This window comes from Aythya fuligula, chromosome 7 (assembly GCF_009819795.1).
Source record: "Aythya fuligula isolate bAytFul2 chromosome 7, bAytFul2.pri, whole genome shotgun sequence".
NCBI lineage: Eukaryota > Metazoa > Chordata > Aves > Anseriformes > Anatidae > Aythya > Aythya fuligula.
Window position 1 is genome coordinate 32854491 of NC_045565.1, and position 25066 is coordinate 32879556.

Genomic DNA, 25066 nt, shown 5'->3' on the forward strand with positions numbered 1-25066 from the left:
AACTAACTGCATTGCAGCATGCCTGGATTGGCTGTAACAAAAAGCTTCGTTAGCACTGAGCAAAGGAGGAATGGGAAAAAGGATTATCCAATCCATGAACGTAGATTCAGTTTTTATTTGGAGATAATTCCCTACTGAGGATGGAAAGAGGAGTAAATAGTTCTGAGGTTTCCATTGATGCTCTTCAATATCCTTCCGCTTTTTTTTTTTTTTTTTTTTGTACCTTATTTACTCTACTGGTTGAACCCACATCCCATGAATCATCCAGCAGAGGAAGTGGGAACCCAGACACACACAAGGGTGAATATCCCAATCAAGTGTTGGGGAAGTCTCTATATTGACATAATTAAAAAGGGAATCCACAGAAACTGCTAAATCAAATGCAATAATTTCTAAGGTTCTTGCTCCTTTTTTTTTTTTTTTTTTTTTTTCTTTTCTTTTTTGTCCTGTAAGTGCTTATTTCAAATTTATTTTCTTCTTTGAAGATGTTAAGGCTCAACATGAAAATAAATGACTATGAATCCATCTCTTTTTTTTCATCCCCTTACTCCTGGACTGTGAAATACCTGAATGTGAGAGTCCAGCCAGATTATCCGTCACGTACAGGAGTACTTGTACTTCAAGAAAAAGGGACACGTTCACATTTCATTATTGACTCCTATGATTACACTGTCAACAGAAACTGACTGTAAGAGTACTATTTATATTGCATCTTATTCTTAAAACTACCAATGTGTAGCACACACCCAACAGAAACCGACACTGGAAAGGGGATGACCAATTGCAAAACTATTTATCACAGTAGAAGAACTTCATAAGATTTGCAAAACTATTTTTGAAAATCATTACTTCAGATTGAATTAGCATGCATTTCAGAAGTAGTTCAGTCCACAGTAAAAACCCACAATTGAAAACATTTTGCGTTTATCTCGCAATATAAAAGTCCTTGCACAGTAGCACTGTTTATATTGCCCAGATCATCTTGGGAATTCTTATCTACAAGATTTTCAACAGAAAGGATCGTCTTACAGGCCATCCCTAAGCACTTCTCTCGTGGTTCAGCTTCTTAAATCCACTACAAGCTGCTGATGAAATGCACTCTGCCAATATACAACTCTACATTTTTTCCCATTCACCTATTCTTTGTAGAGAAATATTCAACAAGATGGACAACGTACTATTTTTAAGTGTTTCTGGAAATAAAATACACTTACCTAACATTTCACCGTTTTTGATGCTGTTTAAAATTCTCATGGATATCCAAAAACAGCCCCTACAGAGCACACCAGGCATTTGTAAAATAGTCAAAAACCCTCCCTCTGACAGCGGTGAATAGAAAATACTCAGGGAAGAACAAAACAGTAACACAAGCTGGTAGCATTACTTTGCCAATACTCTCTTGACCTCCAACAATATGTGAAACAGATACTTTCATAACCAGGTAACTTCAGTAACAATGCGTTTTGCCAGCCATTTAACAACCCTGAATTGCTGCTATTTACTTCCACCTGCAAGCTGCAGTTCCCCTTGATGATGATCACCACCACTGTGGCACGAATAAGTGAAAACCATTGCCTTATCAACATGCCACGCATGATTTTACAGACGTACAGGTCAGTAGGGACCTAAATTCATTACTCATTCCTCTGACATATGCTGCTCCATACATTTAGTCACCTAGTCATTCTGACCTCTTTCTAATTTTGCTCTGTCTCGTTTGAAACATGGGAAAAAGGCCACAAAGGGATAACACCCAGACAACATTGCTCAAGAAGCAGGAGAGCACAAGGTAAAATAAAGGTGTAAAGAAAAACAACAGAAAAAAAATGCATCTTTATAAGGACCAATCAAATGGTTTCATTAAAAAGCAGTACTAAAAAGTAGTATGGTTAAGGAAATCCTGAGTATGTGGTTTCTTCTACCAAGTCAACTCATTGCAATATATATATATATGACAGGCTATTTAATAAAAACAGCTCTAAAACTATTTTCACTGATATTTGCAGCACTCTTATGAAAGAAGAAAACTTTAGGTGCTTTCCCTCATACTACTAGATATGCTCCATTTTAATTCAAAACTTCTGGAAATAAATTTTACAGCACAGCTGCCAAGTCTAAATTAATACTTCACACCATGATATTTTTTGTTTTACAGTTTCCAAATCAAAATCTTCTTCTGAACTTTTGTCCCACAGGAAGGGCAAAGGTTTTAATGAGACTTAAGTCTGGAGATTACTTTTTAAATATTTTGTAAAATCTGAGGGATTTGGTAAGCATTTGAGATGAAAAACATCAGCAGAGTTTGTTTTTGTAGTCTGAGTAAAACTTAAAATGTAAAACTACCAAGAAAGAGAATAGTCTCAAAAACAAAAAAAGGTCAAGCACCAGTAGCATTGAAAAAACAAGAAGGGAAGGTTAAACACACATTTAATTCTTTTATCAAATGCAGTTTACATCTGTATTCTATTTTTTCCACAATAAACCCATTGATCTTTTATTAAAAGTAAATTAAGACTGCCTTCATCTCAATTTCCAGTCAGCTGCTGAAAAAGAAGCTCTCAGACTACATAAACAAAATAATTCCAAATTATCAACAGCAATCCGTTAGAGCTGTGCAGCACAACATGAGAAAGGGTGAGTCGGGCTGTAGGTTTATTAAATTCGGTCTTTTCGCTGAAAGACAACCCCGCCGGAATCCCATCAGCAAAGCACGACAGCAGACCCTTGCTCCCTGATTTCATTGCACAAACAGAACTGGACTTTCTCGATCCCCAGGAGAGCACTTTGTGAGTAACTCTAACCTCTGTGTTTTCACAGGCTGTGTCTGGGCTGTGCCGGAGCCAGCAGGGATGAAGAGCTGGACATCTGAAGCCAGTTGTGCTTCCAGCCCTCAGCAGTCACTCCTGGGCATCCCATGTGTGTAAAGGTAGGCATGAAAGACTTATGAAGAAAACAAACCAAAAACAAACAAACAACAAAAAAGAGCAACCTGCACAGCTCTCTCCAACCTCATAGTCACCACTCTGTTCTTTAGCATGCATCAAAAAGGAGTTAAATCAGCAAATGTATAGTTTGTGGATAACTCTATGGATAAGTAACAATTTGGTTTTAACCAAAATGAAATCTACGATTGCACGTGCAAACGCTTCCCTGACACTCCAGTAACAGAATCAGATGAGCTGATTTGATCCAAACTGCAAGCTTTGAAATAATTATGCAATCAGAACTTTTAGGACCCAAGTGTTACACTCCTTGGAGCTTAGCCACCTTTGAAGATTACAGTGCATTATTCTTTGATAAGCAAAGGACGTCATTCATAATAACCAAAATTGATTTTGTAGCCTATAAAACTTACACTAATTCTAAAATGAAGTGTAAGGGAATTATTCTTTCCTATTCAAAAAGATGTGCTGATTCTCATTCTTCTAGTGACATGCTTCCTAACGCATCTCTTACATAGAAACCCATAGAGGAAATGCTCACCTTCTACATTGTTTGGCTTCCTGTAGCTGAAATGTAAACATTTCAAGTTGTATTTCAAATAGAAATTCAAACCAACAATTACTTAGATTAGTTAATTTGCTATGACATCGCCTTTTTTTTTTCTTTTCCCTATTTCAATGTTAAATACGACCCAGCTGTCTTTAAACTGACTGACCAAAGCAATGGTATCGTTGCCAACTTTCAGCTCTTTTCTGTTTATTTCCCAGTTTAACACAAAGCATTAGCAAAAAATAACTAATGATAAACTGTTTCCAAACAGAAAATAGCTATGGTAATTTTTTCCTACAGCTAGTAAAAAACAAATCATTGCTTACAAATATTGATAGCCTATTCACACTTAACTGTTCTTCACTCATTTATATAAACATTTTCCATGTTTCAAGAGGTTTTCATGATGTCCCTTGAGTAAATAAAATATATGAGTAAGGTTAAGTGTAAAACAGATTAAGATAAAAGACCAAAAGAGAGCTCAGATTCATACAGCTATCAAGCTGGGTTTTGGGCTTTAATTGTCTGCGTCCTTCTAATACACCACAAAAATTGAATGAAATTAAAATTATCTTAAATTTCACTCAGACTTAAGGTAAACCTCCACACTGTATTTGCCTAAGGTGGTCTGCACAGAAGCACAACTAAAGGAGTACTTTTATTCCCCTGTTCAAGATAGTTTCAAAAAATATTGTAATTTCTTTGCTTTCCTAAAACGTTATTTCTAGGAATCTTGCAAATTGGATTTTCTTATCTTCGTAACTCAGCGTACACTCTAAATAGCTGCTTTTGCCTTGTCCTCTGTCACAAAAATAACCTGAAACATTTAACACTCCCTAGCTTGCTTTTGATACTGGCAAATAGCCAGAAGGTCTCTGAAGAGGGTCATGGACTGCTAGAGAAACGACTGCTTTCCGTAGAGGAAAAAGGGGAAGATTTGGGACAGATTTTTTTTCCCCTTCAGTCACTGACTCTATCCAGCTCTCCTGACTTCTTTTATATGCCGGTGCTATCCTTCCCTCCACCTGCTGTGTACAAGAAGCTGAGGGAGCTGTGGATGTCTTTGTGACAAGGCCCAAGCCGCGAACCGCTGCACATCGACACACAACAGTGATAGCAGGCCAGCCTGAGAAGCTAGTGAAGTGCTGCATTAGATAGCGTGTATCTACGGCCATACTCAAATATTAAACAGATCCCATTAGCCTCTCCAACACCACCATATTAATCAATGAGATAGCTTTTAAAGAAGCCACAATTATTAGCAATCGGCGTGCTCAGGAGGCCTGGGCCTGTGGTGCGGCCCTCCATAGCTAGCATCTGGGCCGCTCTATCTGAAATAAGGCCCTTATATTGGAGCAACTACATTAAAATGGCTAACTTCACTATATCTGAAACAAAGCCATTGATTAGGCTTGCGCAACCTGTGTGTTGAGAAATTACATGACTAAAAACTATACTTTTAGCATCTCCCAATCACATATATAAATGCATACTTGTAAAAAGATAAGTTAAAGATACATTGTCAGTCTTTTATTGCTCATGTTCTTTGAATTTTGAGATTTACTCAGGCCAATGGCTACCTAGTGCCCAAGAATATTCCTGAACTTGGACACAAACCATTAAATTTCTGTGCCTAGTCCTACCACATACCTGTTCTATTTTTCTTGCTAAGACAGACAGATGGATGCATGCATACACAAAAACAAACAAGTTTAACATTTATAGTTCTTAGGTTTCAGTAAGCTTAATCTAAGCAACGAATGCTACCAGACTGAATTTGTGTGAGTTTCTAGCTAATACAATAGAAGCATTGGGAAAGTCTCTTTTATGATTTTTCTAGTAGGTTTGAGCTGGGAGGATTATATACGCAATTCAACTTTGCCCTTTCACTTCGGAGATGTCAAGAGATAACTATAAATCATAGCACGAAATATGTGAGCTATGGTATAATGCTGCTCAAACAATGCATATTTTTATGGTGTTTCACACTGTTCAGAGACAATTGTGCACAAGAGTGTAAAATGGTTCCTTTAAGACCAAGAAATAGCACTATTCAGTCTACATCTGCTATTGAACCTGGGCTCCAGACCTTTTTGATGACAGAAACAGCAAGTTTGTTAATTCTGAACTGACCTACATTGTACGAATGTTTATCCAAACCTGAAATAATAATATCTAAGTGACAGACAAGTATGAAGAAAACTTGAAACTGAGGACTAAAGGGAAATATCCCAAGTAGATAGCTAAGCAAATGAAGTTACAAAAAAATTGGCGTCAAATTTTGAGTTTTTCTTCTTTTTCTTGCTTTCCAGGTGCTTGCATACAAAGGCTCTATCTGCTAATCCATGCTGTACAGAACAGCATTTTATTAAAATAAGCTATTGAATCTAGGTATAGCTTTCAATATTGCTACGCAAACTCTGTGTTTGGCATACAAAAATAGGCGATGTTGAAAGGGGTGGTACTTAAAGGAAAACCACACTGTACACTCCTGCCTGGAACTCTGCAGCCTGACACCAAGAGTATTAAAACATGGCATATCTTCAAATATTGCCATTTTCTCTCTCTTGTTTACTAATAAATTCCAAATTTAAAAGTATAAACCAGTTAACATTATTTATTGGAAATTGCTATTAAAAATCCACTTGGAAACAAGGTCAAGACAGTATTACATGGACACAGTTGTGAAGCTGGATGTTAGTACCTGCCTTGCTTATAGAGAAATTACTGCAGAATCCTAGAGAAAGTAGCATGGTTAAAGACAAAGAGGGAAAAGCAATACAAAAGAAGGGTTAAGCTTGTACATTTAATGAATATTAGCTTTTCTGAATTTTACCCAACTTTTTCAACACATTAAAAAAATATCAAGTATTGTAGAGTGAAAAAAAAAATTTAAGTGCTTTTTGTCTTTTTACTTCAAAAACCAAAGGTCTTGGGGAATAAAAATCATGATTACTGGAATGGAACTTGTTTACTTTAAATCTGCTGCAGGAATTCTTAAGGAGAGCCTAGCATTAAAGTTGGAACGAGAGATTAAGAAAAGCTATGACAAAAAGATAAAACCCGAGTAGGGGCCTCAGGAGGAATGCTTCATTAGAGACACACCAACTATGTTGACTTAAGTCTATCACTAGAGGAGTTTATTTTGGCAGCTGTGAGAGATAAAAAAGTGAAATAATCAAAGGAAAAACACACAACCTAATGTATCATATACATGCTTTCACAACCTAATGTATCATATGCATGCTTTACACAGACATAAACAGCATGCATACACGAAATTGTCACGTTGATATGAAATAGCTTTAAATATTCATTAATACCTCACTAGCTGAAGTCATATCTAGGAGTAAAGCATTTATCTATGCAGCTTCCAGACACACTCCAGAAGAAAGCTAAATTAATGCCCTGTCAAAGAGTCTTCTCTTCTCTAGTTATCAAAGTAAAAATACTACAGATCATGCTCATTTAATAGAAAAATACAAATATCCAAACCTAGAGCTAAATTATTAAACGGATAGAATTTAAACTGAACATGTTTTAAAATATTTTCCTGAAAAATATATATTCACCAGTACAACACAAATGGATGTGAGGGTAGAGTGTGTGTCTGCATCTATCTATCTATCTATATTTAACTACTGGCTGTGATTATGATCTACCAAAAAGTAAAACTACACAAATTACCTTTTGAATCTTTTGTGATGTTTACACAAGCAGGGATCAAACCCACAATCCTTACTCATGTAATTCACTTCAACGCAATTATTTTTTCACCTTTTAAAGCAATAAAGACGCTTAACGATTCTAAAGGGCTAAACAAGAGAAAAGTGTGTATATTATAGAGCAAGATACAGTATTTAATTTTGAGGTACCTATAAAGACTCCAGTTTCCCCTGTTTATGCATGCATAACATGCACATTGCTCTTTCAGTTTAATCCAAGTTCAGTGCATCTGCTCCTGGATAAACTTATTTGCTGCTGGGGTACAGAGGAGCCTGTTTTTTTTTTTTTTTTCCTCTCCGTGAATTTCTCTGAATTTAAGCCTTTTGACAATTCTTTGCCCATCTGTCTATCTTCAAATCAAACTCCCCATTACAGCTGTTGTGTTCTGTGGTTACCTCCAAGACCCTGTGCTGTTTCCCCTGGCAAGCACCAATGCTCATCAGCATCCAAGCCTTCCCCATCTTTCCTAACACCTCTCCAAACGCTCTCCTCCAACAGTTGTCTCTGGAGCTTTCCCACACTCTCTCATCTACCAGCTCCCAAACTCAACCCTTCATCCCCACTCAACCACCCCAAAGCCCCAAGCCTCTCCAAGGTCTTGCTGCTCTGTAAAGGATCTACCTGTGTAGCACTGTCTGCTCCCATCACAGCCTCATCTTTGTCTTTTATCACTGGCCAAGCTCACATCACCACTGGGAATTGTGCCTCTGTATGAGACTTTCCCAAAGTCCTGCTTCTGCCTATAATGGGGTTTCCAAAAACCCAGCCAGAGACACACAGGACTTGCCAAAAATCTCTCCAGACAAGACTCTCAGGGCAAGAAAACAAGACGTGCCCAGGAAAGTCTGGGGCTGATGGTAGCCTTGTACTGAGTACATAATTTCATATTTCACCCTCGTGCCCAGCTATTGACTCACCCCGTGGAATATTTGAAGACATAATAAATTACTGGACTAATTGACAGTTCTTCAAATTACGGAACACTGATGTTCATGAGTTGAACTACAGTCCCAATTAAGAATTCAGATGCGAGATGTTTGCTTTAGATTAAGCTATGCTATGAACGTTACACGAAGCAGGATCTTTAAAAACATTTATACTGCTTATGCAATTAAATCATGTTGAAAAACAACGTCACTTTAAAAATGGCCACACTGGCTTTTTAAATTTCTTCTTGCTTACATACATCTAAGGACAAGGAATAATACTCTGAACTGATATTCCGGAACTATAAAGGATTTTTTTCCCTTTTAGGCTTTCTATCAATATATTGTACACTTGGCATGTTTTTGAGAAATCGGCAATAGAAAGAATAACCTACAAAGAGCCCAATAATTAACCTTTAACCGTTTAACACTGAAACATCCACAATATCCAGTAAATTTGCTTTCCTAAATATTCAAATAATATCTACATTTCAACACTTCTAAAAAATCTCAAATACATACATATATCACAAATGTTGGTTATTTTCAGCAAGATCATTCAGATAACGAGTAATCTCAGAAACAGACACATCTGGTTAGGCATTACGTACAACTGAGCAGATATTTCAATAGTTTTATCCCACTCTTCCAACTGAAAAATTCTGGTAGCACTTCACGTGACTGGCCCTGGCAGCTGAATTCTGGTTTTGAATATAATGGCTTTTTATCTCAATTTTGTGTATGGAAATGAAGCATTTTAGTCTGGACCTTTGGTAACTCTGTAATACATTTTAGCCAAGCTGACTGCAGGACACCACACATTGATTACAGATAAAACCTACAGCAGTCTGGGCAACTGGGAGCAGGAGGAGAACTGAGGGACAGGCACTGTGTGCCAAAGTGCAGAACTCGGTCCACAAAAAGAGATGTGTACATTGAAGTCTGAGAAGCTGCATAACTGAAACAAGTTTAACAAGTAATAGTTGTACAAATAGATGTTAGAAATAATCGTACAACAGTAAGAGTGAAAGGAGGGAAGTTGTAGGACAAGGAAGAGAAAATAGCACAGGAAAGCTTATTAGTGAAAAAAAAAAAAAAAAAATTGTGGTATCACTTGTGACAAACTAACACACCCTTAACACACACAAAAAGATACTATTCAGACTAAAATTCTGAAGGAGAAAAAATTAGGCAATAATAAACCTCAGTGTTTAAGTACCCACATCTCACTAACAGGAATGAAAGTAACACACCACTGTCAGAAAGTCCAAATCTGCCTCTCTCCTACATCTGCAGACAAAAAAAAATTGAAAAGGCTCACTTTGCCACAGTATTTCAAGCATGTGTTAGAAGTAAATACAGAAAAAAAGTATCTGTGCAAAAAATCTGGTCCATCAAAGTAGTGCACTCTAAAGGAACTTTCTTCTACTGCCCATAAAAATGTTTATTTTCACTGTAAATTTTCATTCCTGAAATAAGCATTCTAATTTTAGGTCAGCTTTGTTAGCTAAGTGGTCGTTAAACAAGCCTTCTTTGTTTGCTGGGAGAGGAGAACTTGTACATAGCGTCCCTCTGTGTGCTCCCCAAGGAGCCGGTCCATGCGATACCATCGTCCTTCGCCTCGTGCCCACCTCAGCAGGAGGAGCTTGCAAGCCAGGCATCTGAACTGCTGCCACTCCTGGTAACAGTGGAGTAATCTCAATAAGACAAAAATCTGCACTGCAAAAAGACCATGCATGCTGTCACCGTGGCAAAGCGGTCCCCCAGGTGAAAAGATATAAAGCAGCCAGGCACCACACCTCCCCGACAGTGCATGAACACACCTGCTATCACAGCCAAAAACTCCAGCCCTGCAGAAAGCCGAATGCGAACTGACATGACTGTCCATAAAATCTGCTGCTCATCTGCTCAACCTTAAGACTCGAAAGTGAAAAAGAGGCTTTAGTTCTGCTAGCTGCCAGAAGAAACGCTAAACCAAGATTCACAGTTTCTGGGCTTCAGCACATTTGCGCCTCTTGGGAACTGCGCTAAACATAAGAAAGCGGGAGAGGAATCCAAATACAAGAACACTAAACAAATGCAGGAATAACACAGAAGATATGTCCAGATAGATGTATTGGATTTTTGTCAAGCTGCTTTGCAGGGAATAATAACTGCCTGAACACATACCCTATTACAAATAAGAGAATCCTTTCAACATACTCTTTTTCACGATGACTTGCTTTTAAATTCCTCACGTTAAATTATATCTCTTTTATTGTATTTACACAAAATATTAAATTTCTATTATTGGAATTCTTCTTAAGTAAGTCCATGTTTATTAAATATACAAAATCAAACAAAACAAAATTACACTAGCAATTCTATTGCAGTCATTCTAGATGCAGATTTTGCATCTATTAACTATGTAGATGCACATGTCTGTGCCAGTGGCTCAGTAAAACCACTCATGTTCAATGCTATTCTCATACTTGGTCAGAACAGATTCACTATTATGCTTTAAGGGTAATAACTCAGATTAAAAGGTACACAAATGTCCACTTGCATGTTTAGGAAAACATACTGCTTAACATTAATGCATCCCCAAAGTATTTGAGCTGAAATATCAACACTTCAGTTTTCTTTTAATGCCAGATGTTTGGAAACTGTTTTCTTTATAACCACGTTAGCATAAAAAAATAAGTTTGAAGGTTGGAATCAGTAACTACACCATATGCTACCTACGTCCCGATCACACCAAAATCTGGTAATTCAAGGGTGTATTAAATGTACGTTTAAATATTAAATTAAGGGTATATGAGAAGTAGAATTGTATTTCAAAAAATAAGCACTTTGTTGACATTCAGTTTATAATTCCTACTTTTCAGATTTAAAATAATAAAACGAGTCAAATTGCCCAGGCAATCACCTTGTTCTATTTTAAAATTCAATAATGCTTCACAATGTATTCAAGTTCACGAGCATCTTGAAACACAGATGCAGATTTATGCACTTCCATGCATTGTTAACACACTTCTAAACTAGATTCCAAACCAGAGCAAAGTGTAATAAATACCTGAATGTTTATTATCATCTGCCAATAAGTCTTGATACGGTAGCTTAATCCAGATTTACATATCTCAAGGAAAGTATCCAAAATGATTCTAAAACACTTATCTGCCCCCTATTTAGCCTTGGTGGCTCCTAAAGCTGTTTTAGCTCACAGCAGGCCTAATGAGGCCAACACGCTGATGAGGACGGGCCTGGATGTCCTCCAGCTGCCCCCAGAGGGAAGCTTTCTGTTGGTGTTGCACTGTCCAGGAGCCAGGCACCAAGAATTTGGCCCTGAACCTCAAAAGAGTTCATAAATCTCAGGAAGAGAACAATATCTGGAGTTTTAAGAGACTCTGAGGAGAAGGCTCATGCTCATTTGTGTTTGTAGTTGTGCTAAGGACGTGCAATCACCACAGAGACCGAGGATTAAAGAAGGCCCACCTTACACAGAACTCAGCTCGTCGCCTACTAAAGGCTTTATATACTTCTGTGGCAGTTTGCAACTTTCCAAAATTAACTGGTATGAGACCGAGGAGTATTACCGCCTTTTCTCTTGGATCATCACACTATCAACTTCCCACATCATTTATAGTTTCATCAGGAGGTGGGGCTGTTGATATGGGCATTTTGTGACCACCCATTCAGTCATCAACGTGATGAAGACAACATTTAAGATACAGAATTTCTTTATCAACACTTACTGATATAATTTCACCCACTTAAAAGCATTTGTGCTGATAAATCCGTTAAAGCTTCATCAGCAGCAAACAGTGAAACATAAATTGTTTTCTTTCTCAGAATTTTATCTTCTAAAATAAAGCTTCGGTCAGGACTTACAAAACAAGCTCTATCAAAACCACACAATAATGTATGAAAAACACATATAAAAATCCCCCTTGCAATAATTTAAGCTGCACAGATGCTGAGCTTTGGGATCTTTTCTCCGTGCCACATCTAAGTCAGCAGAAGTTGTGGTGCAGCAGCCACAAAGCTTCTCCCCGTGGACATCCCCACTTGATCTCACTGCACAGCATCCTCCGATTGCCCAAACTCAAGAGACAGGGGCCAAAATTTGGAATTGGCTCCCTGGCAAGACAGTCAGTGCTGCAGCATTTTAAGAATAAATTCTTATTTCAGAAAAATTTATTCTCAGAAAGAGTGGTCGGGTATTGGAACAGATTGCCTGGGGAAGTGGTGGAGTCACACTCCCTGAGGGTGTTTAAGGAAAGGGTGGATGTGGTACTCAGGGACGTGGTTTATTAGGCAATATTGGTGGTAGGTGGATGGTTGGACCAGATCATCTTGGAGGTCTTTTCCAACTTCAGTGAATCTGTAATTTTGTGATTGTATTCAGTATCCTTCACTGTCACTGTAAGATATAAATGGAAGATGGAAAGAGTAGCAAGCCTTCCCACAACCGACTGTAACACAGAAATGTCTGCCAATCTCTCTGTTCCACCCCGAATGGAAAATATTAAGAACAATTAGTAACAAGACACACAATGCCAACCAGTAAAGAGTAAAATGGAAAGAATGCACGAGAAAAAAAAAAATCATAAATCATGGATAAACTTTACTGAACATATTAGCACTAGAGTAGCCCTGTGGGACACCAGCCTTAGTATCTTAAATAAGTAAAACCGATAGATCAGTGGAAAAAACTCATCTTGTCTTCTATCTATCCATAAAACAATAGTGCATTTGTATTGGGATGAAATGAAGAATTTGGTTCCCTTGTACTTTTGTTCCATGAACCCATTCTTCTTCAACTAGTTAATAATGAAACCATTTTCATCCCCCTCTTTTTGTGTCATTCTATCTGTTTTATTCATGAAAACATTTTCAAATTAACATTTTTATTCAGAGTAAGAAAGGCGAGGGAAGCAAACAGTGTGATATTTTGTTAGAAAGATGAAATCTCAGATTTGTATTACTCACATAACACAGCAAATAACCACTCTTAAGAGCTTTCAGTACTGAAACAAGTTCAATCAGTTCAGTTACTCAGCTGAAAACAACTAAAAGTTTTCGGTGGTGGTTAATTCTCTCACATGACAAACTGAAACCTCATGGCAGTGTCTGGAAACAGCAAGGGTTTTTTGGTTTGTTGTGGTCATCTTACACTCAAAAGACAACAGTTCATCAAGCTCACATATCCTTCTGGGCCTCCTCAGTAGGGTAACCCTTGAAAGCCTTAGGGAACCGATTTTATTAGATTAAGCAAAACCTTTAAAGAAGCTGTAACAAAAATATTTAGCTTCTCCATTGACCCTTCTGCTTGAGGCCCAGCTCTGCACAATCTCTTGAAGCTCCAGTGTCCTCATGATGGTTTTAGTGAAAACACAGCATCATCCAAGAGCCTGCCAGGCTCCATAAACTTAAGACTGGAATGTGGAGCAAATGTGGTGCCTCTAATATCAATTAAAGGGAGTATGTAGCTTAAAAACATCTATATCTCTGAATAACGTTAGTGGCTACCACAAGATAACATGAAGTAAGCTTTTCTCCTACTGGTGTTGTGAAGACACTATTAATTACTATCATCTGCAACCCAGTAGTAAAGTGTATTTACTCTGGGCTTTGACTGTTCTTAATTTGTTCCTTTCTTTGAACAGCCACTTCCAGCATTTGCTCCAATAAGCATGATAAAACCTGTCTTGAAAATTTCAATAGGCACTGTAGGCAACTGCCATAAAACCCTCTACCTTTTGTCACCTCATTTAATGCAATATTCTCTCCCAAAAAGAAGAAAAAAGGAACTTTAAATAGATACCTAGCTAAAGCAGGGTGAGCAGAAGAGGGCCACAGGAGCATATACATGCAGTGCTCTCATATTCAGCTACAAACATTAGCACTAAAAATAACTCTGCCAAATCCCAGTTTAGACCATCCTGAAAACTTTGTACTCATACAATTCCCATTTTTTCTCCTCTGCACCTTTTCTCCTTGCCTCCAGAGTCTAATATCTTCTTCCATACAATGAAGAAGCTATAGAAGCTGTCCTCAGCATTGGAAGGCCTAATTTTAGATATCATTCTTTGTAACAGAAATGGATCAGCTGAAGAAAATACAGCATAAAGAATGGCAAAAGGTTTAAAAAATGTGACTTGGAGAAAACATTAAAAGGAACTGATTTATTTATTTATTTATTTTTGGTTTCTTTGGTTGGTTTGCTTGTTCCAGCAAAAATAAGCGCAAAAAGAGACTTGATGGAAGCCATCAGGTTTAGAAAGTACAGTGTTGGGGAAAAAAAGAAAACAAATAATATTGTTTAGTAAGAAAGGTTTAGGACAGACATTAAGAAAGCAGTTCAATGGGAAGACCAATAAAGCACAAGGATATAACTGCCAACACATGGAGACATCTGTAAGTTTGTCAAAGGAGACCTTTGGCAGATGTATGTCCAACAGGTTGGAAGTCAACATAAATACAATTGAACCCATCTTGGATTAAGGGGATGGACTACAAAATCCCTCATAGGCCTTGACAAGTCTATTTTTCTGCATCTTCATGGTTCCAAAGGATTCCCTTCTACAGGAATTTGGGACTCTTGTTCCTACCAGGCTACAGTGATGTACGAGCACCCAGCAATCTTTGTCATAAAACACAGAAAACTCTTTACAAACTGGCCTGATGGAAGCATTGTGTTTAATATCAGGATCAGGGATAAATAACAGAACCTCATTAATATACTTGTACTTGGAAACTCAGTACAGTGAGCAGCTAAACAAACTCAGACAAAGAAAATAATCATTCAGAATAATGAATTGTCATCTAGATTAAATGTAACATTTCAGAGAAATGTACTGTGATACCTCTGTAAAATTAATGAGGTCTTAGTAAAACCAGACCTCATTAAAGTATCTACCATTAAATCTTTCCTGGAAAATTGGAGAAAAAATGTCTCTATAGATTAACTGACTTGCCAGCCAGCTCCTACTGTAAGGACCACAATGTGAAATATGGCAGGGCCAGAAAAAGCAGGAGTTCCTGGCTTTCAGACCAAATAAATTCCACTTGACAATATTGCCTAATTAAAGCTAATATAATCAGTGAAATAGTAAAAATAAGAAAGGATACTGTAAGAGCAATCAAATGACAGCTCCAATATTTGAGGTGTAACCAGTTTCTATTGGTGTAACCAATAGACCTAGTGCACAGACAAAACTGACCTGTGTTTCAATGACTTTAGTGACAGATTTAAAAGGCTGGTTTTTCTCCAGGACACATGAACTTTGATATTTTGCCCAACACTTGAAAACTAGCATGCCTATGATCAACCTCACACAAAGACTATGTTTGTGTGGAAAAGCAATGACCACAGAAATATTTCACTTTTTGCATCACGGCGTTGTGAGATGCCTGTCTCTGCATATTCAAATTCACTCGTTTTTGGAAATAGCCAAAGACACAGACAGACAAAATTCAGAGTAAGGTTAACTAGCAATTGTAGGCCATCCAAAAATAATTAAATCAATAAAAATGAAATAAAGCTGACAAAGCATCACTATATTAATTCATTTGTTGTTAGAAACAAAAAAAAATGCATTTACTTATATGCAACTTACACTTACTAGCAATGACCAGTGAATTTATAGAACTGCAAATGGCAAATTCTGAAACATGAGCCATGACCTCATTCCTTGGATGAGGGAGAAAAATTAATAAAGTGAATTGAGAAGTAGATCATTCCACCCCTCTCCCCCAAACCAAACAAAACCCACACGTCTTTTGTCTATATATTTCACAGTTTATGGTTCTCACTTTAATTGCTAATAGTTGCTATGAGTCCCCAAACAAGCCTTCAAATAAGGTTCAGTACAAGGCAGTAACAACCAGTGAATTTATGACTATGCCGAGCCATGAATTAGACATGATAAATTTCTACCAGCTATTATCATTCAGAGGATGGTTTGCGTCAGGTTTATTAACATGACCTGAAATGAATCTTTTCAGCAGCTCTTTTTGACAGATGCAGTCAAGTTACCTCTAATAACTCTGAAAACATCCTCTGGTAGAGAGTTGGCCTACAGTTCAACAAACTGTACCTCTTACTTGTGTGCTTTTATTAAACTGAGGTTAGATTTTTGTTTACTTAGGCCTCACACAAATTAACAAAATTATATTTATCAAAGAAACTCTACAGGAAAGTCATCCCAAGTTCACAAAATTCCTGCAGCAAATGAAGCCTGTAGAACATATTCCTGTTGCCGTGCATAAGTAGGTAGTTAATGCCATCTCTACTGTATTTTTATTCTTTGGAAAATTTGAATGGTGAATCCTTTTTTTCCACACATATGTATATAGGTATATCCTCATGCACAGACACACACCTGTTCTATGTGGACCAAGGGCTCTTTGCTAATATTAAAATCATTAACAGACTCAAAGTTATCATCAAAATCACAAAATCAGTATTTTAATCGCCTCATATTTGGAATTACTTAAATGACTTGGAACATTTATCTGAAGTAACCTATGTAGGAATTCATTCTCTTGTGGTTTGATTGGTTTTTGTTTGATTGGTTTTGACCAAGGAGAGGTTGGTTTTCAAAGACATTTAATATTGTAGATAACGAATGGATAGATCTAGGAGAGTGTACTCCAATTTAATAATATTTATACCTCCAGTATAGAAAAGTTACAATTTAAACATTAAAAAAAGTTTACTAAATTGGAGGAAATTTGTTGTGTAATTGGAGCCACATCAAATAAAAAGTTACAGGAGTACAAGTGAAATTTCAGCAAGGCCATATCTTGCAAGATACAACTTTAGTCTGCAAAATGACTTTCAGATCCAATTCCTTCAAAGCTTGCACAGCATACACCCCAAAATTTCTGCTTTTAGGCACATGGTGTTTTTTCCTCAAGGGACAGCATAATAATGAGAAAAAGCCTTGTTCACTTCAGAGCTCTGCCAAGACCTACATAGCAGGCATTTCATTCTGTCCTGAAAGAAGTCTACAAATAATATAGTCATAAATACACGTATGGCTTCTACCTCAGTTCTGCCACACTTCAATCATCTTAAGCTTGAAGTAAGCAACTGAAAAGAAATCCACATTTCCAAAACTAGGAAAAAGCCAGAAGGGTGTCTTTGCTTTTTTCCCCGAAGGAGTTCTAACTGACAAAGAAAGTAAGTCTTGGTTATAAAAATTAAACTGGAAAATTAAAGTTAAGGAGAAAGATATGACTGGGATCTGCATTTGTTTCTAGCAGTAACATGGGATTCCAACTGGTTTTAGCCCTGCAAATGTTGCGTGAAACCCAGCAAAACTTCATGCACCGAAGAAAAGCCTGAATAAATTACCAGTTATGCCCGGTATAAAACACATCTAAAGAAAAAAAAAAAAAAAAAAAAAAAAAAAAGTAATTGTAATCATTATCTTGAACTGCTATTAAAAAAAAAAAAAAAAAAAAAAAAAAAACAACATGGAAATTGATACTCTACTTTTAAGCAATTTTATTTGCAGTGGAAATCCACTCAATAATGCCTGTTGCTATCCAAATCAGAGGAGCTGCATATTCCTGCCTTTCAGTGCTCATCATAATAACAGTTCTCACAAGCTGGTGAAAAATATCTAAAAGGAAAGGGGAGAGGGGGCCAGGAAGGCAACGTACAAAGTGGCCTCAAACACTGTAATATGCTATCTGAAGGAAATAGTAAATATTTAAAAGCATTTATCACCAGCACTATATCAAGAACTAGAACATTTCCTCCCATATTTTCTACCCTGTCCTACTTCCTCATAGTTGTTTATTCCAACACACTTAGTAGCATTTACTCAGCAAGTGGTCTAAGTAGCTTGTAAGAGTCTTCCAGATGATGAAATTACAAAGAGGTAGCTTTTATGGAAGGAAACAACAGAGAAAAAGAAAATAAATCAAAAGGGGGGAATAGCAAGGTATAAACAACGCTACAGTCCCAAATACAGCAAAATATGATGTATCAGATCAAAAAACAGATAGCCACCCTTCTAATCCAAAAACACTGGACAAACATATACATAGCAGAGAGGATCTTTTGCACTAGTTACAACTTGAAAGCTAAAGCAACTTGATTTTCAAAAGCATTCAGCACATGTACACTGAATCATTCAACACATGCACAGTGAAAGATAAAGTCCCTTAGGAATGCCTCCCGTACAGCTGAGTCAATCATCCAAAATACTTTTGGAAGTCTTGGCCAGCCATTTCAAAAGACTTCTCAAAAATCCCTTTGGGTTTCAATGCCAAAACCCAAGTTATAATTCAGAGTGGGCTTTTTTCCCCCCTCAGCCACTAACGCAAACCATTAGGAGGAACACACAGAGTACGGTCGCTACTCCAAAGAAACGAGCGCTCGATTCCAGCTGCTGAGACTAACACGGAGTAGTATCCTGACCACTGAGGAAGTCCCGTGAAGAAATGGAGAGGAACGAGGCTAAAAATAATGTTAATAAGACAGAGATCTAGAAACCACTGGAAAAAAAAATGGGATAATTTCCACCTACTTCTGCAATTCATTGTTTTCAAATTATTATTAGGGTATGTTTTAGTCTTTGCTTATTGTTTCCTTGTTTGTTTTTAAACAGTCTTGACAAAAAAAAATAAAATAAAATCACAACCACTATTGCCAAAGCCAAAAGAAAGCCAATAAGTATGGCTTCCTAAGAGCATGCAATGGTTTTTCGACTTGGATTTAACCATGCTTTATTAATAAATAGAACCAAGCAGCACGTAGCAAATATCAACTTTTCAGAACATTTACTTGACAATTTATGATCTGTTTATGCAAGAAATCTACATTTTGGATTGATTTCAATGCATATTATTCCTATAAACCAACAACATTAATCCTGGAAAAGCCACAAGTACCAGTGCTAACAGACTTGAGCAAAGCAAGCCCAATGCTCCTAATTACACTCAGTTTATCATTTTTCCCACTGTCAAGGTAAATAGTAATACCCTGGAAAAAAGCAGGCTGGCAGCTTAAATATATGTTGAATAAAAAGATCAAGCATGAAGGTATAACAACGCCAGCTTTTTTTTTTTTTTTTTTTTTCTCTCTTTTGTGATATTTTGCAAAGCTATTCCAGTGGCAGAACTGTAACAGCATGTGCTTGTAACCAAAAATCACAGAGGTTGGTTTTAAGACACACAGTATATTTCAGCTTACACAGCAAATCCAAGCTTTTTGAAAAGGTGAACTGAACTCCACGGCCAGGAACGGTGAAGACGTCCGGAGAACCGAGCATGAGGCAGATCATCCCAGGTCCTGCGGATGCAGAGTTGCAGGCTACTACCGTGTTTCACTGCTGCAGGAGGAGCAATGCTGAAATTCCTAAAATCAGCCAAAGAAATTGGCTGCGGAGTTCTATAAAATTCCAGGGGCACCGCTTACGACCGCAGTCAGCCTGAGGTATTTAGTTTAAGGAAGATTAATCACAGATGAATCAGCCTTTTGTTTCTTTTTGACATTTCAGAACCCTTTCTAGTATTCCATCTATCTGAAGTCTGGCCATGCCTTGATACTGAAGTAGACTGTTTGAAATAATTCCATTTACTTTGGCCTGCATACAAGTCTGGATAAAGATTTCAGTCAAAACACCTCTTCAAATCATGGAATGGTCTTCAAATGGCACGCGGAGATAGCGCAGCAAGAGGAACCAAATCTGCCGCGCACTTCAAAGCAGGCTGATGTTATTTACTGACGTCGTGGAGTGGTGGCAGGGAAAGCAGATGAGTGGCCAAGCCCAGTGACAAGATGTGCTCCAATTGCAATATTCGCATCCAATTATTGACAGCGAAAAAGCCTCAAGAAAGAAAACAAAAAAAGCCACCAAACCAAAAAGACCTAACGACGACAAAACCCACCACAGAAATAAGGGAAGGCACGTAGCAAACTCCACCAACGCCCCCTTCCCAACACAAGAACATTGAGGGGAACGTGATTTAAGGTCAGCAGGGAGCTACATGGCAAAGGCAGCAAGCACACCGACTATTTAGACCAGGAGCACAAAACCAAAATCTACTTAGCGTCAACCACTACCAGACTCAAAATCAGTATCAAAGAAACTTAATGGAAATAACAAAAAAGAGTAGATTAGGATCTCGAAGTGCTCAGTAGCGACTGGAAAATGCAAATTTACTAGCATGGAGCCACAGAAAAAAAAATTGCAGGATAAAATGGACAGGAGCTCAGCACAAGAAAAAAATCCAAGATCTCTGAAGTATCCTTCTAATGTCGGTGTTCACTAAAGCTGGTTTATTTCTGAAATTCTGTAAATATGTTTGTAAACAAATGCCTTCAACTGAAAATGCATTTGCAATTACAGATACAGTACTTAAACGCATAGAGAAGCGAGCCTGAGACCAACATCATTCTAAAATAAAATACCTTCTTGTACTCAGACTTTTATCACTGGCTCCAAAATGCATTAGGAAAGACTTTGCATCTTATGAGTGCTGGAAAATTTTCCAGACTATTTTTCCAACATAAGTTACCACATCTAACAGAGCCTGAAAAGTTTTACCACAAGGTCGTGAATTTCTACAGAGAACCATTTTAATCTTGTATTACCCTATTCTACCCTGAAAAAATGGAATAAAGCCATTGCTTCATGTTTTTCATAACATTTTTCCATATTAATATAGTTAATAGAACTACAGAAATCCTTTTGTCTAAATTTAATGTAGGTTTTATTTTACCAGGTCATAAATATTAACCCATACATGGGAACAAGTCTAAGAGCTGAGAACTAAAAAATAGTTTAAGATTGCTACATATTCTCTTCCCCATCTTTGGTGACTTCCCTGGTACTCCACTGTTTTAAAAATCACATTGCAATCGAATGTGAGCGGTTTGGGAACAAAAGGAAAGGGAAGGGAGGAAGAGTCAAGAAATAGAAGTTCCCTTTTAAGAACTTGTGTAATTACAGATCTGTTCCATGGGATGGATGAAGCTCTTTACCCATCAGCTTGCTCCCTGATAACACCAGATTCTTTAACTCTATTCCTGACCCACAGGAACACTGCCTCGAGGGTCCTCTTCCAGGATACTCATGCTTCTCATCTTCAATGGGCAAAACATATTGTTTACACTATAAATTGTACCATCTGAACAAAGAGAATTGTGGAGATGAAAACGTGACACTGACCACCAAAAACACGCTGCCTGTGAATTCAGCCTGACTTGCTCAGCACTGGATAAACCTCTTGGCAGCTGCGCCCTGTGCAAGGCAACTGGTGTAAAGCTGTGGACGTACTTGCAGATGGCTCCTCGAAGAAACTTTCTTGGATAAAAATACACATTGCATTTTAGGAAGAATTGCATGAAAACTGAAAGCAGAATACTTCAGCAAAATATTATATGGATGGCTTGGACCTCCTTAGAGCACACAACATGACCAAGATGATCCGATGCAGAAGCCAGGAGCTGTTACATGGCTCAGTCGCTGCTGAATACAATCACCTATTATAAATGTTTAAAAACTGATTTTTAAAAATTACTTTACACAAACAAAAAAAGAACCCAGAAGAGATGTCTACACAAGGTTTTAACATTTGCTGATGGATATCTATACCTCCAATCTAGGAGACGTGTATTTAAAACTAAACCATTTGGCTATGTCCGCATGCCGACAATATTAACGCCTAAGTCTCAGACTGTAACATAACTGAGCGGAGCAGTTCATTGCACAGACCCTCAATTATTTCAGCCAGGTCGTGTGCAGAAGACTGGGACTGACTTCACGCAAAGTGGAACTCCATCAAACTCCTTAAATCAGCATCATAAAGTTACTGCTCCTCATACGTCCCAATTTATCTGCTAGTCCTCCTCAGCAGGAAGAAAAGTCAGCTTCAGAAAACATTCAGACTGAGAAACGTGAACTCCACCTGACAGTACGGTGCAAAGCAGTAGTCAGGCTCAGCTGTTTTTGCTAGAAGCATTCGGTGTTTTCTTCAAAATAATCAAATTCAATTTTCAGCTGTGATCATTTTCACTGATCACAGCCGGTGACTTGAAGGAAAATTTCAAAACATTTCCCAAATCCTGTGACTTCACTATAAACAAGTACAGCACGCACGCGTTCTAAGACACAGCTTATAGAGAGCAGCGGTGCTGTCCCTAGCCTCCACTTCCAAGCATCCTAGACCAGATAAATTGCAAAGAAAATTGCAAGCAGAGAGTAAGAAAACTGTTAGCTCTTCAGCTCCTTCCTTTTCTTTCCTTCATTTAATTTGCTTACATGGCATCTGTTCAACAATGTTTATAGCCTTTCCCTCTTCCAGACTAATGTCAGGAAGGGAACGGAGCCTCTAAGATCTCTGTCAAACCACAACCAAGCAAAGTCCCCAACATGTAATGCCAGTAGGTTGAGAGGGCATGGCTTAAACTGCTTAATCCACAAAGTTGGTACTTACCCACTCCACTCTACCACTACCAATCACTTCACAAAAGCAGCAGCATTATCCAGAAGCATTTCAAAGCTTAGGGTTAAAATTTGTTTCATGTGTACTATTTCAGTGATGGTAAACTGGGACTGCAAAATTAGCATCAGCCTGCTTTGCAGTTGCATTGTATCTGGCCACGTGTACAACAAATACACGTGGGAAACAAATGAAAAAATAGCATAAAATAAAGAATCCTCCCAAACTTTTTAATATTGACCAATGCACAGAACAAGAAACCAGAACCTGTGGCTCAAGCTGGTGACGTGATATCATTTAAGATGATTTAGATGACATAGATAGCATTCTCCAGTTCACCAGTTTGTTTCCCTCAAAATTCATGTTACCTTTGTTTTAAGCACCCTTAGGTACTTAGGTCTAATAAGGTTGAGGCTAATGGATTAGGGATGATTTGGTGACACTGGTTATGCCAAACATCTTTACCCTTTCCTCAAAAATCTGCTACCTGATCCAAAATTGCTACTAAACTAGCTTCTCAGTGGTTTGATCTGGAGAGCAAGTCCCCTAATATCTCCCCAAGTATAGCCACGAGCAAGGAGTCGTGCTATCACTGCCAGCAGTCACTAAGCACTAACAACAAATATTCAGTCAAACCCAAAAAAGGGAGAATTTTAGTCTATTGCCAGATACGTTGTAAACATGAGATACCCAGGTAACCAAATGACAAATTATTATCTGACAGCCTTGAAAACCTCTCCATGTGAACAGCTTTTAAGCCAACTTGTAATAAGTACCACATGCAGCTAAATTAAAAAAGAAAACCCTAAGCCAAGTTAAATAGTAACTAACATTCAAATTTAACCGTATAAAGTCCCCATTAAAATCCAAAATGACAATTACAAAAATATTATATTACTACGAAGACTGTCAAACGCTTTGAATAATTGTACATTAAGGAAATAAGTAAAAACACACTTTACCTTGTATCTCATTTTGGGGCATGAATGAATGTAGAAACCCATATAATAAAAACAGAGATCAGGAGCTTTTTCATGAAGTTTCCTAGTAAACGCAATTTCCCTATGAAAGGAAAAAAAAAAGACTAATTATTTATGAATATAATTCCTACATTCATTTTACTTCTTCATAAAGGAAATGCTTTACAACTACCTGGCTTTTGGCTAGTTAAAGGACTAGACTTCTATCAAATAAACAATGAAGATAATAAACTCAACACTCATGCTTAAAAAAAAAAATTAATTAAAAAAAAAAAAATACAAAACACCGTGTCAGGCTTCAAAACACTTCGATTTTGCCCTGCCAAGTGACTGACCTGAAATTTGAAGAGAAAGTGACTAAAAGCCTCTATTTAACAGGTTTCCTGTTAATATTCACGCATATTGGAGTTCTACAGAAACGTGACCCAGCAATTGTACACAGACTGGCTGATGAAGCTCAGGAAAACATCAGAGTATTTTTAAAAAACAAGCTCCAAGGATAAGCCTCTTGTTTGTTCTGCTCGTTGCACTCTAGCAATTTACATGTAAAAACATCCGTCTTTGTGCAGCAAAAGCTACTTTTGCTCGTGTTTGTTCGTATGATTTTCTCATTTATTTCGAAAGAGAAGTGTCAATGTATTCCAAAATACATTTGCTTTTCATTTTCCTGTCAAGAGGAAAGCAGTGTTTCTACAACAACTCTGCCAGTGTTCCTAATACAACACTCATTTTCACAGCATTTGTAACTTTGCAGACCACATTTGTTTCAAACAGGGACGTTGGTTCTTACCTTCAACACTGAAGGGATAAAAGGACATGAGCATGTGCAGATAAGAAGCATGTACAAATCCTGTGGTTTTTTTATGTGTTGGATGTAGTCTGCTGAGACCATCGCGACACATTGTAATTCTGTACTACATGCATCAATTCCAAAAGGAAAATGTCCCGAAGTTACTTCCTACCTGAAAATCCAGGTAAATACAGCAGATTCCAAAAGTGAGGTTTATGTACTACCGAAGTACACCAACATGCACCTCACCTCAGTCATTTTTAAGACACAGCACAATATCAAACACCCCTACCAGTCCGTGCTGCTTATCCTGGCCCTAATTAAACACATTCCTCTGTGCAATTCAACAACCTGAAACGCTACAGGGAAAAAAAAAAATCATTCTTTGTCTTTTTGTTTTTCAAAATGTCTTCAACACTGTTTGCAATTGGTCTACACTGTCTGATTTAATAAAACAAGAAGACTCAAAGTGAACACAGTAAGGTAATTAGACCATAAGGTAATGAGGTTAAAATTGGGCTGCAGTAGCAGTGCAACGATGGGCAGCAAAGCTTTCTGCAAGCCTCTAAAGGGCCACAAGGAATAACTTCATAATGCCAACAGCGGCTTGCTTAGAGCTGCTGCAGGTGTCTCCACGTGAGGGACGGTCCCAGCAACGTGCTGTAGGAGGACAAACATCACTGGGGAACAACGAAGCATCCTTCTCT

At 37.7% G+C, this 25066-nt stretch overlaps 1 protein-coding gene across 4 annotated transcripts in view; it reads right to left on the reverse strand.

Moving 5' to 3' along the window:
- Positions 1-25066, reverse strand: part of ATE1 (arginyltransferase 1) — an 84739-nt gene that overhangs the window by 23370 nt on the left and 36303 nt on the right. For all 4 annotated transcript variants that reach the window (XM_032191083.1, XM_032191082.1, XM_032191081.1 and 1 more), the window contains exon 10: positions 23552-23651. In XM_032191083.1, the coding sequence (XP_032046974.1) occupies positions 23552-23651 (100 nt within the window). The remainder of the gene's footprint in view (positions 1-23551; positions 23652-25066) is intronic.